A 19135-nucleotide genomic window follows, 5' to 3' on the forward strand; every position below is an offset into this window, starting at 1 on the left:
TCCCAGTCCCCTCGCCCACTCGCTCCAGTGGGTCCCAGCCCCGTCACCCACTCTCTCCAGTGCGTCCCGGTTCCATTTCTCTCTCTGTTCTCTTGCTGGTCTGAATCCTGATTTCCTCTCACTCTGCTATGGAAGCAGTTGTTTCTTGTCCATAAATCTCTTGTGATATTGGTATTAGTGTGTCTGAATATTTGATGAGAGTTGTTTATTGTTGGATTCTTCAAATTGACAGGTACCGAATGTATCGGAAAAACCAGGCAACTGGCTTTCCATCTTTAATAACCATTTTCTCTGCACCAAATTATCTAGATGTCTATAATAACAAAGGTGAGAATTCATTAGCTATTACCATGATATATATTTCTTTGCATAGTCTGCTGTGTTTTCTGTTCATAATGGCTAATTAAGTCTATTACAATGTTTGATCTATGCTGATTCCTTGTCCGGTGTTTGCATTCTCCTTCCCACAGCTGCTATATTGAAATATGAAAATAATGTGATGAATATTAGGCAATTTAACTGCTCCCCTCACCCTTACTGGCTTCCAAACTTCATGGATGTCTTCTCCTGGTCTCTGCCCTTTGTTGGCGAGAAAGGTAAGGCATGTTTGCTTTGGGATTAATGAGGCTGGGCTATATTGTTGCAGGGAACTCCGTGTTTCAGAGCCATAGCCTTTAGAACCTGAGAGTGTAGGTGAGGTGGAGCAGAGCATGTGTTGCTGAGAGACAGAAGGACAGGAGCTGGATCTGGTATTCAGGTAATGTACAGGGGGCAAAGACTTGATTCAGTCAGTGTGGTTTTGGGGATACTTATTTATATTGACGGGCAATGAGGAACTGGAATATGGAGATTTTTGGATATTCTGAATTGAAAAGGTTTTGAAGTCATAAGTTTGATGTAGGTTGTTAGCTACTTTCTGTTTAGTTTGAAATAAAGAAACTTTGAAAAGCAAACAAGCAAAGCTTTACGATAGATGAAAGAAGATTTTGTGGCTTTAATTGTGGAGATTGATTTGGGGGGCCCTATGCTGAAGGTTGCCTAGCAATAGCCTCTGAACTGAAGATGTGGTTTCAATACGGAGATAGGTGAGTTAGTTGAAGGAATAACTTCCAAGGAGCTGGTCGCAATAGAGAGATCTCTCTCACTCCTGAAAAAGAGGAAACCAGACAAGCTGCACAGTAAAATATCTTCTCCGAACTGAGGATCTTCCAGAAATCAATATTTTTAAGTTCCTCTTAAATTCTGAATGCTGAACTGTTACTTCTAATTGACTCTCTTCTAAAAGGCCTGATCTAAAGATTCTATGAATGTCAGCAGTGTGATGTTGATGACAGAAAATTGACTGGACTGTGTGAAGTCTTCCCACATTTCTAGCCTTTGAATTCAGACCCTTGTTCAACAGGGGTGTTTTACACCATTGGCCTTTTTATATAACTGCCATTGTCCCTGCAGAGTTGATCTGTCTTGTCTGTCATGTGAATGTGTTTGGGATTAATGGGATATAATTCAATTCTCTACAGTTGAGGGCAAGTTTTGCCATTTGTTCTAAGAATAATGTTGCTTCAAACAAACAAATTATTTTAAAGCCGTGAGCTCTGCATGGCTGTGTGATACTGCCTGGCCTTAATTGTGTCTGCTTTGTCTTGCAGTTACAGACATGCTGGTCAACATCCTGAACATCTGTACTGACGACGAGCTCCTGGATGACGAGGATGGTAAGTTTGAACTGAGTCCAGTTCCTTTGGTCACATGCTGGGTGATGGAAGATTGCAGTTGGTCAGGGGCTGGTCACGATTCATCCAGCTTTCTTTCTCCCTCTTGTTGTGCCTGATGTCAGTAGTGAGGGAGAAACCAACTTGTATTAGTATGGAGGTTTTCATGATCTCGAGTCATTACAAACCACTTCACAGTGATTGAAGTGGTTTGGGGCAGCATGGTGGCTCAGTGGTTAGCACTGCTGTCTCACAGCGCCAGGGACCCAGGTTCGATTTCACCTTCGGGCGACTGTCTGTGTGGAGTTTGCACATTCTCCTCATGGGTGGGTTTCCTGCGGGTGCTCCGGTTTCCTCCCACAGTCCAAAGATGTGCAGGTTACGTGGAGTGGCCATGCTAAATTGCCCATAGTGTCCAGGGATGTACAAGCTAGGTGGGTTCGCCATGGGAAATGCAGGATTACACGGTTAGCGTTGGAGGGTGGGTCATAGAACAGAGAACAGTACAGCACAGTACAGGCCCTTCGGCCCACGATGTTGTGCTGAACTTTTACGCTAAACCTAAGGTCTATCTAACCTCCACCCCTACCTTATACTATCACCCATATGCCTATCTAATAGCCGCTTAAATGCCCCTGATGAGGCCGACTCCACTACCCTCTCCGGCAATGCATTCCACACCCCTACCACTCTCTGAGTAAAGAACCTACCTCTGACTCCTCCCTTCTATCTACCTCCACTCACTTTAAAACTATGCCCCCTCGTAATAGCTACCTCCATCCAAGGAAAAAGTCTCTGGTTGTCCACTCTATCTATACTTCTGATCATTTTGTACACCTCTGTCAAGTCACCTCTCATCCTTCATCGTTCTAAAGAGAAAGGCCCTAGCTCTCTCAACCTTTCCTCGTAAGACCTTCCCTCCATTCCAGGCAACATCGTCTGCACCTTTCCCAATGCTTCCACATCTTTCCTATAATGAGGCGACCAGAACTGGACACAATACTCCAGATGTGGCCGAACCAGGCTTTTGTATAGCTGGAGCTTAACTTTACAGCTCTTGAACTCAATCCCTCTATTAATGAAAGCTAACACACCATATGCCTTCTTAACAACTCTATCCACGTGGGTGGCAGCTTTCAGGGAACTGTGAACATGAACCCTAAGATCCCTCTGCTCCTCCACACTGCCAGAATCTTTCCATTAACCCTGTATTCTGCTTTCAAATTTGTCTTTCCAAAATGAATCACCTCACACTTTTCAGGGTTAAACTTCATATGCCGCTTCTCAGCCCAGCTCTGCATCCTATCAGTGTCCCTTTGTAACCTAGAACAGCCCTCCGCAATATCCACAACTCGACCCATCTTCGTATCGTCCGTGAACTTACTAATCCACCTTTCCACTCCTACATCCAAATCATTTACAAAAATCACAACTAGAAGAGGACCCAGAACAGATCCTTGTGGTACACCACTCATAACTGAGCACCATGTTGAATATTTTCCGTCCACTACCACCCTTTGTCTTCTCAGGGTCAGCCAATTCTGAATCCCATCTGCCACATTTCCCCCTATCCCATGCCTCCTTACTGTCTGCACGAGCCTACCATGGGGAACCTTATCAAATGTCAGGGTGGACTTGATGGGCTGAATGGCCTGCTTCCACACTGTAAGGATTCTATGAAGTATTTTTGCCGTGGAGTCACTGACGAAATGTAAAAAACACTTCAACCATATTGCGCATAGTAAGCTTCTTTAGCAATGTGGCCATGACCAGTAACCTCATTTTAATGACTGAATTTGACTGAGGTTACAATCGGCTTTCTTGCAATCACTGTGTCCTTCAACTGTCAAGCTAAGGACAAAGCAAGAGAGAGGGAAGAGTTCTTTGAAATGGTGAAGAGATTGGAATGGATGCATATTTGTTGTAAATGCTAAAGTGAAGGCTCGAATCTGGGCTCTGACTCAGCTGACCTCTCCTGTGCTTTTCCTCTCATTGTGAGCTTGCTACAAGTTCTGTTGTAGAGGAATTTACAGTGTAAGTTCTGATGGCCCTGGATTGCACTTTGAAGATTGTGTTTGCCACCGTCCACAAATCCTAGGCTTCTGTGTGACCTCCTTGGGCTGACTAGGTCAGGGTTCTGTGGAGCGTAATGATAGCTTTATGCACCTCTCTATCTCAGCTTTGCAGAATGATCGCAAGGAAGTTATCAAGAACAAAATCCGTGCAATTGGCAAGATGGCCAGAGTCTTCACTGTTCTCAGGTAGGCTGCCTGATATTCATGACTTCTCAGTGGCTAGAAGTGTGCTGTGTGCCTGCTGTTTGACAGTGTGTGCTGTGCCTTCGTTCTGAGATTTTTTAGCAGCTCTGTAAGGTTAATGTTTCTATTGGTTTGTTCTCTTCACAGAGAGGAACATGAAAATGTACTGACGTTAAAAGGCTTGACTCCAAGCGGCACCCTGCCTTTAGGTGCCTTGGCAGGAGGAAAACCAACCTTGGAGAAAGGTTAGGAAAGTTATTGTGCAGTATGTGCCTTCAGGACTGTCCCTCAGGAGCACAGACTAATGGTTTCCATCCTAAACACTGTATGCATTCTTTCCCCCTCTCTCTCTGAAACACATTGAACCTTCCTGCTCCCTCTCACAGTCATCCTTCCCTCTCCAGCCCCACCCTGTTTGAAGCACCTCACCACATCCTCGGAATGTAGTTTCTCTTTGCCAGTGCTTTAGTTGGAAATTGGAAAGTTGAAGCAACCCAGTTGGAAACAGAAACCAGCGGTGCCCTGAAGGTTCATTGAAATTGGTGAAATTGGTCAGGGAGAAATTCCCTTTCCTTTTTTCATACACAATCACTGTGTATTGATCCCTGCTCCTGGTTGTAATTTTGTGATGCCCTAGTTTGAAAGCTGTGGTCCCAGTGACACGCCCTCAGTGTGATAAATTCACATGTTGGTGTGACATTTCCTCCCAGCCCCAGTTCAGGACTTCTGCTTTATGGAGGGTGTGGGCTGTGTGTCTGGTCCAGACTCATTCAGTGATCAGGTCATCAGCACTGATGCTGAGAAAGTAAATGGAGCCATGAACCCAAACAGGAACCTGTGACTGCTGCCTTCATATCCTTAGTGAGATCGGCTGGTAATGCGGCCCCTGATATTGATGCTGCCTTGTTCCTCAGTCAGTCTGTGTTCCAGATCATTCACAGGGAGGGTCAAGTGCATGGGTCTGGGTTGCTGGGTGGAACAAAACTCATTTTGATCTTGACTGAGTTAGGAGCAACGTGTCATTGGAACAATCTGATCAGTTACCTAACTGTGTGTGACATGCGCAGAATTTACTGATCATTGTGTAACTCTTTGCAAATTACTGGACAAGCCCCCAGAGTGTATTGATAAGCTGCATCGTATTCATGAGCTGAGCTGGTGATGAATTGTGTTGTAAAAGTTCATTGGTGTGTCACGTTATTGACTTCTGTCTCTCTTGCTCTCTCTCTCTCTCTCTCTCTCTCTCTATCTCTATCTCTCTCTCTATCTCTCCCTACCCCCCCATGCTGATGTTCATCTTTACAGCAATGACTGATGCAGTATCCTCTAATTCAGGTATGTGTTAGTATGTTGGCAGTTGTGTGTTCTCCCTCATGACCACATCCCAGTTGCTTGGTGTGTAAGCCAAACAGAATATTCAGCCACACTCAACTGCTGAGTGTTGGCGATGAGTGTAAGTGTCCCTGGCTGCTGCTGCTTTTTCCTGAACTTCATGTTTCAGGAGGAACAGCGTCTGCACACAGCCACAGGTTATCCATCAGGTGAGAGGCCTCATCTTTCCTGGCTGCAGTGGCCTTAGATTTTCTAACTTCCAAAACTGCAACAGGCAAAAGGAAATTGCTGCAAAAGTGTATTGGGTTTTTAACTTTACTTCTTCCCTTCCCTTTCCTTGGGAAATCGGGTTAGGTGATATTATTGTCCATTGCTTCTTGCCCTGAGGATATGAGAATGCCAGTTGGAGCATGTGGGACTGGAGTGGATTGTCAGCCCAACTGAATTGATTGATTGATTGATTTGTATTGTCACGTGTACCAGAATACAGTGAAAAGCTTTATTTACAAGTGGTACAGGCAGATCACAGCAAGCAAAGGATGTATAGATCAAAAAGATTTAGAGGCATACAGGTTACGTTGGCTAGAGCCCATTCAACAGTCTGATAATGTCCAGAAAGAAACTATTCCTGAACCTGGGTAAGGATGGAGATTCCATTGACCACAGGATGTCATTGAGCAGCTGACTGCATGATGCCACCTCACCAGCTGTAGGGAGTGAACTTGAAACTACACCATAGGATGATCCGACTAGGCTGGTCTTGAACTGCGTCACCTGAGGTTATCACACCAGAGACGTAGCTCAACATTACTCAGTCTAAAATCTGCTTTTACTAAGTACAGCCAAAGGGATTTTTTTTCTGAGTTATCCACAGAATCCATACAGTGTGGAAACAGGCCTAACAAGTCTACACCGACCTTCTGAAGAGCATCCCACCTAGACTCACCCCCACAATCCCTGTAACCCTGCATTTCCCATGGTTAATCCACCTAACTGACACATCCCTGGACACTATGGGCAATTTGGCATGGACTATCCACCTAATCTGTACATCTTTGGACTGTGGGAGGAAACCAGTGTTGGACTCTAGTTCCTCTCTTCCTTGGAAGGGAGTTTCAAGGCTTTTGAACCATAACACTGAAAGAACAGAGATGTAGTTCCAGGTCAGTCTGATACTGTGCTTGGAGGTTATGGTCTTCCTACATACCCATTGCTCTTGTCCTTCTCAGTGGGACAGTTTGTGGGTTTGGAAGGGACTTTTGGGAGTTTCACTACATGTTGGAAGTCAGGACTGCTCCCATTCTAAGTGAAGCAGCTAGGTCGGAAATGGTTATTTCCATGTTCCTGGAGGTTTAAATCCTGGTGCCACAGTAGTCTCAGTTTGGAAAGGGAAATTAAGGCCACTGTGCAATTGGAATGAAGTATAGTTCACCCTTTCTGAGAATAATGACTGCATTTTTCATGTATGCTAGTTTGTCAGTTATTAACTCTGCACTTACTGTGTACTTTGATTTCCTGATCTCATTTACGACTATGTATAAAGTTAGTAGACATTGCTTAGAGACAGTAAGGACTGTAGATGCTGGAAACTAGAGTCAATAAACGTGGAGCTGGAAAAGCACAGCAGGTCAAACAGCATCCAAGGAGCGGGAAAGTCAACGTTTTGGCCCGAAACTTACCTGCTCCTTGGATGCTGCCTGACCGGCTGTGCTTTTCCAGCTCCATTTATTGACTATTACTCATTGCTGTGTAACTCCTGACAACATCAGCTTCAGTTGTTCTTTTTTCCAAAATGGTTTTCAGACATCAGGAAGAGCTCTTGTCTATTAAACCTGGTTCCCTGATTGGATTTAGTTCCTGTTAAAGTTTAAATCTCTAAATAGTCATTTAAAGCCAGTAAAATAAAACAAAGGACTGCAGATGCTGAAGATCTAAAACAGAAATTGCCGGTGAAACTCAGCAGGTCTGCAGCATCTTTGTGGAGAAAACAGAGTTAATGTTTCGAGTCCAGTGACTCTTCATCAGTTCTGATTTTTCCCAACTGATGCTGCCAGATCAGCTGAGTGTCTGCAGCCATTTCTGATTTTTTTAAAACATAAAACATCTATGCCTGTGCATACTCAGCCAGTCAACATGTTGTGCTTAAAATCTCCAATCCTGCATTTACTCGTGGGCCCAGAGTTAAGAGTATCTGCAGGGGCCTGTGTTCTTTGGAATTGCTTTCAAACAACATTAAAACGGTAAGTGCGAATGTGGATCCACAGCTTGTAACCAAGGAACAAGTCAATAGATGCGTCCTCAACCTGGAACCAAGTTCGGATTTATTTTGAAGCATTCTGAGGAGGTTGAGAGCTGTTGTCTGTAATTGCTGTGCTTTGTGGAAACTCCAGGGTACTTCCCGTGTCCTGGATAACACATGCATGGAAGATACCTCCAGCTGCACAAACCTGAGCAAAGAGAGAGCTGGGAACCAGTGCAAAACATACAGAAAGCTATGAATCTTCTGGTGTGCATGTTTTAGAATGTCTTCTGCTTTGGTTGTGCCAGTATCATGCAGTTAGTTCCGTAATTAATTGAGGAATAGGTATTGGCCAGGATGCCAGGGAGAACTCCCTGCTGCTGTTGTTACAGTGCCATGTAATCTTTTACATTTACCTCAATAGGCAGATGCAGCTTCAGTTAGCATCTCACCTGAAAAACAGCACCCCTGTCAGAGTAGGGCTCCCTCAGGGCTGCTCTAGTCTACGACCCTTGGTATTTTGAGCACTGAAGCTGGAGTGGGACTTGAACACAGCACCTTCAGATTTGAATCAAGTTTCCAGTCTCGAGTATCAGTGAGAAGCATGAGAGCTCAGGGCTGGGGGAATGAAGTGCACTCTCATGGCACTGTGCGGCAGTTGACCACATGCTACAGCACAGCTCTTGTGCTAGAGGCTTGGATGGAGCAGAAATTGTAAGGACCATTCAGGAGGGTGTCTTGACACAATATGTAAACAGTCCATCCAGGGGAAGGAGTTATACTGGACCTAGTTTTGGGAAATGAGCCAGGGCAGTGAAGTTCCAGTGGGAGAGTAGTGACCATAATACCATGAATTTTATAATACTCATGGATAGGGATAACAGCAGTCCTCGGGGGTAAGGTGAACTACAACAATATCAGGCAAGAACTGGAGAGTGTTGATTGGAGGCAGCTGTTTGAGGGTAAATCCACATTAGTCATGTGGGAGTATTTCAAAAGCCAGTTGATAAGAGTTCAGGAGCAGCATGTTCCTGTGAGAATAAAAGATATGTATGGCAAGTTATGTGAACCTTGGATGACTAGGGATGTTATGACCTTGGTCAGAAAGAAAAAGGAAACATACATAAAGCCTAGGAGGATGGGAACTGACAGAGCCCTTGATGTATATAAGGAAAGTAGAAAGAACTTAAGCAAGAAATTAGAAGGGCTAAAAGCGGTCATGAAAATTTGTTAGCAGGCAAGATTAAGGAGAATCCCAAAGCTTTTTATACATATGTAAAAAGCAAGAGAGTAGCCAGGAAAAGGGTTGGCCCACACAAGGACAAAGGAGGGAATGTATGTGTGGAGCCAGAAGAGGTAGGTGAGATCTTAAATGAATACTTTGTTTCGGTATTCACCAAAGAGAAGGAATTGTTGGAGGATGAACTCAGGGAAGGGAGTGTCAAATTTCTAAGCCAAGTAGCTATTAAAAAGGCAGAGGTGTTGTGCATCTTAAAAAGTATAAAGGCAGGTAAATCCCCAGGTCCTGAAGGGGCCTATTCCAGAATATTGAGGGAGGTGAGAGAACAAGGTGAGGTCCTAGAGCACTGGAGAATCACTAATGTTGTCCCATTGTTTAAAAAGTGTAACGAGGTAATTCAGGAAGTTACATGTCTGTGAGCCTCGCGTCAGTTGTAGGGAAATTATTGCAAAAGATTCTCAGGAACAAGATCTGTACACATTAGAAACAAATGGACTGATTAGCGATAAACAACATGGTTTTGTGCGAGGCATCAAGTGCCTCACTAATTTGATCGAGTTTTTTGAGGAGGTGACAAAGACAATTGATGAGGGAAAACGGTTGATATTGTTTACATGGACATCAGTAAAGATTTGATAAGGTCCCTCATATGACAAACTGGTACAAAAGGTGAAGTCACATGGTATCAGGGATAAGCTGGCAAGATGGGTACAGAACTGGCTTAGTCATAGGAGACAGACAATAGCGATGGAAGGATGTTTTTTGGAATGGAGGGTTGTGACCACTGGTACTCCACAGGGATCTGTGCTGGGACCTCTGCTGTTTATGACCTACATAAATGATTTGGAGGAAAATGTAGCTGGTCTAATTAGTAAATTTGCAGATGACACAAAGGTTGTTGGAGTTGCAGATAGTGAGGAGGATTGTCAGAGGATACAGCAGGATATAGATCAGTTGGAGGCATGGGCAGAAAAGTGGTGGATGGAGTTTAATCCAGACAAATGTGAGGTGATGCATTTTGGAAGGTCAGGTGGAAGTCCAGGTGGAAATTATACAGCGAATGACAGAACCCTAAGGAGTATTGATATGCAGAGGGACCTGAGTGTGCAGGCCCACAGATCACAGAAGGTGACAGCACAAGTAGATAAGGTGATAAAAAAGGCCTATGGCATGCTTGCCTTCATTGGAAGGGATATTGAGTATAAGGATAGACAAGTTATGCTGCTGCTTTAAAGAACTTTAGTTAGGCCACACTTGCAATATTGTGTACAGTTCTAGTTACCACACTACCAGAAGAATGTGGATGCTTTGGAGAGGGTACAGAAAAGGTTTACCAGAATGTTGCCTGGTGTGGGGGTTTAAGCAATGAGGAAAGGTTGGATAGACTGAGTTTGTTTTCTGTAGAATACAGGAGATTGAAGGGTGACCTGATAGAAGTTTATAAGATTGTGAATGGCATGGATAGAGTAGAAAGTATGAAGCTTTTTCACAGGGTGGAGGGATCAATTACAAGGGGACACAGATTGAAGGTGTGAGGGGCAGTTTATGAGAGATGTACGAGGCAGGTTTTTTTACACAAAGGGTGGTGAGTGCCTGGAATGCGTTGCCAGAGGAGGTAGTGGAAGCAAACACCATATCAGTATTCAAGAAGCACCTGGACAAATACATGAATAGAAAGAGGATCGGGGGATATGGATCCTGTAAGGAAAGACAATTTTAGTATGGAAGGGCAAAATGTGTCGGCGCAGATTTGGAGGGCCAAAGGGCTGTATTGTTCTTTCTTCTTTAGCCAAGTATCAGAATGCAGTGACTTGATAGGATTTGACAGTCAGGAGGATAAGCATGTTTCTCGAAATACCCAGATCAGTTCCGCATATTTGTACTGCCCCGTTGGTGAAGGAGGAAGGAAATTGCTGGTGGAACAGAGTATTTTGAGGAGGAAAAAGGTCAGAGCCAGAAAGCATGGTCCTTTTGGGGTATGGTGAGATAGGAAGGGGAAGGTTTTGAGGTCCAGTAGTTAAAGTTTAAGGATCTTGGGAAGGAAGGGGTGAAATAGCAGAGGTTAAAGGTGGTAATCTCTACAACTGCCAGGAGTATGATCAAATAGTCCCCACTTGCCTGGATAGGTGCAGACCCAATACTCAAAGCTTGACAGCATCTAGGACATAGCAGTCTGATTGATTGGGACCACACCCACAAACATCCACTCCATCCACCACTAAAGCTCAGTAGCAGCAGTGTGTACTATCTACAAGATGCACTACAGAACTTCACCAAAGGTTCTTAGACAGCACCTTCCAAATCTACAACCACTTCCATGTAGAAGGACAAGGGCAGAAGCTATGTGGGAACACCATCTCCTCCAAATTCCCCTTTATCCATGCACTGCCCTGACTTGAAAATATATCGCTATGCCTCTGCTGTTGTGAGTTCAAAATCCTGGAACTCCCTCCCTAACAACTTTGTGGGTGTCCCTACAACAAATAGATCTCAGCTTTACAAGAAGGCATCTCACTGTTACCATCATAGAGGGCAACTAGGAATGGTCTATAAATGCACACATCCCATGAGTGAATAAAAAAATTTAAACAAAGCTCCCTCTTGCCCTTCCAGTGGTTAAGTGGTAGAAACCACATTGACCTGTGGCTGGAGGGATGGTGCAGGAGATGGCTTCAGATTCCTGAGGCAGTAGGATTTATGCGAGAGGACCGGAAACTTGCACATCTGAACACTCTAGCCCTTGGCTTCGCTGGAAGGTGGAGGGTTGAAGGTAATTTGGCTGGGCAAGAGACATCTTGGAGAGTGGAAATGAGTATGGAGGACTTGAGGCGATTAAGGAATAGTTCAGATGGAAGATGTTCTGGACAGTGGGAAACGGGGAACAATCTCAATTGAGTTTGGAGTGTGAAAGCACATTGTGTGGGCAATAATTTGGTGATCTGAAGCATGGCCTGAATGTACAGTAGTGCTGAGAGACTCAGTCAACAGAAGCAGAGAAATGGGATCAGAATTCAGGAAAGATAGGAATAGAATAAAACAGATAGGAATAGCAGTGTAATTGTAGCACTGGATAAAGATGATGTAGTCAAAAGGCCAGAGTCTAATTTGATAGAAATTAGGGAAGAAAAGCTGATATATTACTTGAGTTATTTCAATGTAGATGAGGAATGGGTCCAGTGTCCATGCTGGGAGGTTTGCTTGTGCTGTTGGGGTGGTTTGAAAATAATTTGACAGGGGGATGGGGCACACAGTAGATGTAACGTTGGGTGCAAAGCCCAAATAGGTAATGAAAATATAGAAAGAATGCTGGGATAGTCCAGGTGATGGAGTAGACATGGGCACGATAAGGCACATGAGAGGTCCTGAAAGCTAATTGTATCTACTTTAATGCAACAAGCCTGGTTAGTAAGTCAGATGAACTTCACAACATTGATCAGCACATGGGAATATGATATTGTTGCAATCACTGAGATGTGGTTGAAGGAAGGACAGGACTGGCAGCTCAATGTTTTAGGGTGCAGACATTTTAGGCATGATAGTGAGGGGATGTAAGGGGGAGGGGTCATTGCATTGTTGGTAAAGAAGACCATCACTGCAGTAATGAGGGATGATGTCTTAGAAGGATCTTCAAATGAGGCCATCTGGGTAGAACATAGAAATTAACAAAAAAGGGGACAATCACTTTGATGGGATTATACGACAGGCCTCCCAACAGTCAGTGGATGATAGAGGAGCAGATACATAGGCAAATCACATAGAGATATTAGAGAAATAGGATTATAATTGTAGGGGATTTCAATTGGCTCACAATAACTGGGATTACCTTAGTGTGAAAGGATGAGACGGTGGAATTTTTAAAGTGCATCCAGGAGAGCTTCTTGTGCCAGTATGTAGATAGTCCAACTAGAGAAAGGCTGTGCTCAACTAATTCTAGGGAATGAAGCTGGTTAAGTGGTGGAAGTTTCAAGTGAGTGAGCATTTTGGGGCTAGTGACTATGACTTGCTAAATTTCAAAGTCATTATGGAAAGGGATAAGGATAGTGCATAAGTTAAGTTGTCAAAATTGGGAGAAGGCCAATTGCAATATCATTAGATATTATGGGGAGACAATGGCCTAGCGGTATTATCGCTGGACTGTTAATCCAGAGACCCAGATAATGTTCTGGAGACCCAGGTTCAAATCCTGCCTTGGCAGATGGTGGAATTTGAATTCAATAAAATAACTGGAATTAAGAATCTAATGATGACCATGAATCCATTGTCGATGGTTGGAAAAACCCATCTGGTTCACTAATGTCCTTTAGGGAAGGAAACTGCCATCCTTACCTGGTTTAGCCTACATGTGACTCCAGACCCACAGCAATGTGGTTGACTCTTAACTGCCCTCTGGGCAATTAGGGATGGGCAATAAACGCTGCTTAGCCAGTGATGCCCACATTCCGTTAATGAATAAAAAAAAAGGCAGGGTCTGGCAAACATAGACTGGGAGCAGCTACTTGCAGGTAACTTTACATTTAGCAAATGGGAATCTTTCAAAAATAATGTAGTGAAAATTCAGGACCACTGTGTTCCTGCCAGAGTGAAGGACAAGAGCAGCAAGTCCAAAGAACCCTGGATGTCCAGGGATATTGAGAGTTTAATAAAGAAAAAGGAGGCATATGTCAAGTTAAAAACAGGGGAGGCCCTTCAGGAGTATAAAGATGTAGGAGGGGGGTTGCTTAGAAAACAAGTTAGGAGAGCAAAGAGAAGCCACAAAATATCTTTGGCAGCAGGGATCACAGACAACCCAAGTATGTTAAAACTAGATTACCGGGGAAAGAGTGGGAACTATTTGAGACCCAAGGGGCAAACTTATGTGAAGTCAGAGGACGTGGGCATGGTCCGAAATGAATACTTTTCAAGTATTCACAGATTTACTAGAACGAATTAAGATGAATGAGGAGGACATGTTGGATGTTTTAGCAGGTACACAGGTAGATTAGTCTCCAGGACCTGATGAGATGTATCCCAGGCTGCTATAGAAGGCAAGGGAGAAATTGGTAGGGCCCAGTGGTGATATCTAATACTTCACTGGACACAGGTGAAGGACCAGATGATGTGGCTTCTTTGTTCAAGTAGGGCAGCAGGGATAGGCCAGGTAGTTACAGACCAGTTTTGATGTCAACGGTAGGGAAATGCTTGGAAAAACTTCTGAAGAACAGGATTAATTAATATTTAGAAAGGAAGGTAGACAAACAGGAGGCTGGAAGAACACAGCAACCCAGGAAGCATCTGGAGGAAAGGAGCAGTCGGTGTTTTGGGAATTACCCTTCTTCAGGACCACAGCGTTCAGGAGTCCTGAAGTAGGGTAATACCTGAAATGTTGACTGCTCCTTTCCTCCACATGCTGCCTGGTTTGCTGTGTTCTTCCAGTCGCCTGTTTGTCTACCTTGGATTCCAGCCTCTGTAGTTTTTTTTTGTCTCTTAGATAGGAAGAAATTGATTAGGAATAGTCAGCACAGGTTTGATAGAGGGAGATCCTGTCTGACCAATTTAATTTGAGTTTTTTGAAAAGGTGACTAAATATATTGATGAGGGTAGTACTGTTTACGTGGCCTTCAGTCAAGCCTTTACAAGGTCCCACATGGAAGGCTGGTCTAAGATGTAAGAGCACATGGAATCCAAGGCAAGTGGGCAAACTGCGTCCAAAGTTAGCTTGCAAATCGGAGGCAAAAGGGTGATGGTGGAGGGATGTTTTGTGTACCAGTGATCGGTGCTATGACCCTTGCTGTTTGTTATGTGCATTAATGACTTAGATGTGAAAGTAGGAGGTATAATTAGTAAGTTGGTCTGCCCAAAGTCCTCTTTCTCTGCTGTATGACTCTAAGATAGTCACCCTGTGAAGGAAAAAGTGGTTGGAGGGGCAGTGGGGGAGGAATTCTGGAGGTCTGTATGGGAGGATTCAAATGGGGCCCCCAGAACATTACCAGAGTTTCTGGATTAATAGTCTAGTGCTAATACCACCAAGCCATCACCTGTCTATTTCTAACTGAGCAAGCAGAGGGGCAAGACGAGACCATTCAACAACTGAAGTCTGCTCTGCCATTCATCCAATCAGCCGTCATCCACAACGTCATTCCATTTACTCACCTAACTTTGGGATGTCTCATAATCTTAGCCAACGTCAATGTAGCAATCAGCCTGCACCACCTCCCCTTTAGTCTCTCATGCTTTCTGGGAGAAATACTCCAGATTTCCATCACCAATTGCATAGAACAGTGCTTCCACTTAACACCCTTGAACAACCTGGCTTCAATTTAAACCTAAATTTGTACAGAGGAATGAGGAGCAGAAGTAGACGATTTATCCCATCAAGCCTGCCCCACTGTTCCACGGTTGATCTGGTTGTGATTTGAATTCCACCTTCCCATCTTTTCCCGATAACCTCTGATTCCCTGACCTAACAAGAACCTATCCACTTTGCCTTTAAAAATATTCAATGACCCCCACCATCACCAGCTTCTGGGGCAGAGTGCTCCAAAGTCACAAATCCTCTGAGTGTAAAATTTCTGTCATCTCTGTCCGAAAAGAGTGACCTTTAGTTGTAGGAATGTGAGGATGGTGCGGGAAAATGTTGTCAGAGAATTTCACAGTCTTATGGTGCAAAAGGAGGCTTTTTGACCCATTGTGTCTGCACCAGCTCTCCAAATAAATATCAAGACCGTGCCATTTTCCTGCCTTTTCCTCAGCATACCCTTTATTTTTAAATAATCTTCGAGTACCTTCCCAAATGCCTCAGATGCCTGTCTCACCACATTTCCAGGCTATACATTCCACATCCTCACTACTCACTGAGGAAAAAAAGTTTCTTTCTCACATCACATTTGCTCCCCTTGCAAATCACTTTCAATTTATGCCGTCTCTTTCTTGTTCCTTTTAAGAGTGGGAAGGTTTCTCTACCTGTTTCATCCAACTTGCTCATGATTTTGTAAATCTCTCTCAAATCTCCTCTCAGTCTTCTCTCCAAGGAGAACATTCCAAGCTTTATAAGTCTGTCCTCATCACTGAAGTTTCTCATTCCTGAAACAGTTCTTCTAAATGGCTTCTGCACTGACTCCAATGTGTTCACATGTTTCCTATAATGTGTCCCCACAACTGTACACAATACTGTGAATGAGGTTGACAAAGTAACTTCAAAATCACCTTCTTGTTCATGTATACTTTGTCCCTATCAGTAAAGCTGAGAACACTATGCAGTTTATTAATTTCTGTCTGCGCCAATTCGACCACCTTCAATGATCTCTGCACATTTACACCCCGGTCCCTTTGGTCCTTCAGCCCCTTTAGAATTGTACCCCTAGTTTAGGTTGTCTTTGTGTTCTTCTTGTGCATCACCTCACATTTCTCTGAAGTGAACCACATCAGCCACCTATCCAACCACTTTGGATTCTACCCTGACCTTCTCACGGTTTACAATTCCTCCAAGTAGAGGGTGAAGATGAGCCATGATTTTATTGAACGGTGGAGTTGAGGGCCTGAATTGTCGACAGCAGCTCCTGTTTGCTATGTTCCTGTTTTTCTGTGAGCTGAGTGATTGCCAGTGCAGTGCCTTACATGTTGCTTGTGTCTCTGTCTCTAAGGGAGAGGTTCGCTGCAGAGGATCAGCTTTGAACAGGCCAGGGGCTTGGACCGGATCAATGAAAGGATGCCTCCCCACAAGCCGCAGATGATGAATCAGCCCCAAGCTCCATCTCCGACTCCTCCACCAGCTCCAACTCAGGCCCAAACGCGAGCTCAGACCCAAGCTCGGGCTCAGGCTCAGGCTCGAGCCCAGGCCCAGGCACAGATGAAATGGCCCCCTCAGGGTTACCAAGCTACCCGTGGACTGCAAAACGCCTCCCCACAGCAGCAGCAGGTACCTGGGCGAGTCCCATTTAGCACCAACATATCTGCTGATCGCCGGCAGCAAGCAATGGGCCAGCGCCCCATGCCCACACAGCCAGGGATGCCAACTGCCAAGAACACCCAGGGAATGAAAGGAAAAGATAAGATGGCACACTAACAGTTCACCTGCCCTTTGTCATAGGGGCAATGAGGTCCTATTTATTTATTGTAATTGCTTGGGAGTGTCCTGAGACCCATAGCTCCCAGCCTGTCCCTTCACCTCTGTTGTGATCGATGCCCAGTTTTACTGGAATATTGAGAAATTTGATCTCTTTGACTTCGCCTCCCTCTTGGACTGAAGTGACTGGAGAAAAGCCGACTGACGTAGCCCTTGAGTTTGCGCGGGCCTTGCTAAGTTTTCTGAAGGAGCATTCTGGGGAATGTGTGGTGCATTTGGGAAGTGCATAACTATCTCAGTCCCGCTCGTGAGTCATCTTCGCATTGAGTGCCCAAGTCTGATATTTGTTCTCACCCTGGTTCAGGGTGTTGAGGGGAGAAGGACTGGACTACTTGCTTGTGTTGCACTGCAGTAGACAATGACAGACAGGGAACCCAGAAGGATATCAGTGTGTTCTCGAAAGCATCACTTGCCTCCTTTGTGATGACTGACCTGCCATTGCCCACTCCCCTGTGCAGGCCCTTTTTACCTGCTACCTTCACCTATACTTGCAATGACTTGTACCATTTCAGCTGGTGAGGCTGAGGACATATGCGCAGAGCTACTCAGCTCTCCTGTCTGTTCATTTTCAGCCACCTGAACAGTCCTGCCCACGGACAACTCTATCCCAGTTCCCAATGAGTCGTCATCAGCTTTTTTACAAATCTGGCTCCGATTTGTTTTTTTTTTATTGTGGCTCATGGGAAGCCTTTTGGAAAAAGGAAGCATGGAAACAAAATTGATTTGTTCCAAGTTTTTATTTAAAAAAAAACAAGCCTGTTATATGGTACAATGTCTGTATCCCATCTTGAAACTTCATTGTAAAATGAATGAACCTGTATGTGTGAACTAGATTGAATCCTGATGAATTGGGAAGGTCAGCTCGAGAAAGATGTTCTGTCATGAACTCTGGTGTTGTCTTTGGGGACATGTCTCTGAGCTGGTGCCCGTCTGTGAGGTCAGTTGAAAAGTGACTGAAATCAACTCACTCTGTCCTGTTTCTTCTTCTCTGCCTTGCCTCTGTCTTTCTCCCCATTGTATCTGCCACTCTGTCTGTCTCTCTCTGTCTCCATTCCTTTCCCCTACTGTCTGTATCTGTCCACTCTCTCAATTGCTTTCTTCCCCATTTTTTCTTATTCTAACTGACTGTCTGTCTGTCCTCCCACCCATGTTGCACATTGTCTCTCGCTTGATAGCACTGTCAGTAATCAGGAGACTCCTGCAGTGTTCTTGTAACCAAGCTCTCAGTGTTGTACATTTGGAAATCTGATTGTTTGGGTTCTGCTCTGCAGATTACATCTTCTTGGTCAAACTTGTCCTATTTCGGTATTGAGTTCAAGATGCTGCAGTGCTTGAGGAGATGATCAGAGAGAGAACAGATCTGAGATCTTTGGTATACATCTTTTATCACCTCGCCTTTCGGATGGAAAATTAACGGTTCTTGAAGTTGAAGAGCTGGTGATAGTTATTCTTCCCAAACCTGTGAAAGGGTTGGGCCACAAAGACCCTCTGGAACATTACTCCCACAGTTCAGATATGCTTGCTTTAAAACCCTGCTTTATCTGGGAAATGATGTTCAGACCTCGTTACCCAATGAAAGCTCATCCACGAGATTGCATGAACCAAGAAAATCTAGGCTGCACTGCACAATTGTTAACTGATGTCACTCAGTTTCCCAAAGCAAAAGTTACATTTTTGGTTCCCTCTCTGAAGAGTGCTGAAAGTAAATTTAATGAGCTGCAGGATCTCTGCCACTGACTGTCTGAGAAAAACAGCGACCATCCAGTGTTTGCAAATTTCGGATCTTTAGTGTGCAAGTCTGGAAAATTTTTCCCAGTGTGTGCTTTCATTGTCTTGCAATGTCTGTTTGCAGGGCTCTTCGTTCGAGTCCCTCTGTACTTAATGGCAACACACCGACAATTCTAGACTGTACTGCAGCCTTTGCAAAGAATCCTAAATCACCCTGAACAAAGGGAGTCTGCTCTGAAACAGTGTTGCAGTACCCACCCGAAACTGTTGGCACAAATCAGTGTCACTGCCTTTGGAGGCAGTGGTGCATTGATTAGCAGGACAATTGTCCTAAGACAGCAGTATTGGGTTTGTTGTAGCTCTGAATGAAAAGGTCCTCCAGATGACGATCACTTTGTGAATATTCCAGATGTTTGGCAGCCAACAGTCACAAAATGTCAGTTTGACTGCATGTGGTCAGGCCCATACATCAAAGTTGCAGCACTCCTCCAGTGAGCTCTGTTCTTACAGCACTCCTCCAGTGAG

General features: G+C 44.4%; 1 protein-coding gene across 1 annotated transcript in view; it reads left to right on the top strand.

The window, feature by feature from the left end:
* Positions 1-19086, top strand: part of LOC109926132 (serine/threonine-protein phosphatase 2B catalytic subunit gamma isoform-like) — a 76553-nt gene extending 57467 nt beyond the window's left edge. The window contains 7 exon segments of the mRNA XM_048618574.1: positions 233-327; positions 471-596; positions 1650-1715; positions 3892-3973; positions 4118-4215; positions 5276-5305; positions 16401-19086. Coding sequence (XP_048474531.1) covers positions 233-327; positions 471-596; positions 1650-1715; positions 3892-3973; positions 4118-4215; positions 5276-5305; positions 16401-16822 — 919 coding nt within the window. The 3' untranslated portion in view covers positions 16823-19086.
* The last annotated feature ends 49 nt before the right edge of the window (positions 19087-19135 follow it).

Source organism: Rhincodon typus, chromosome 40 (assembly GCF_021869965.1).
Source record: "Rhincodon typus isolate 14 chromosome 40, sRhiTyp1.1, whole genome shotgun sequence".
Classification (NCBI taxonomy): Eukaryota; Metazoa; Chordata; class Chondrichthyes; order Orectolobiformes; family Rhincodontidae; genus Rhincodon; species Rhincodon typus.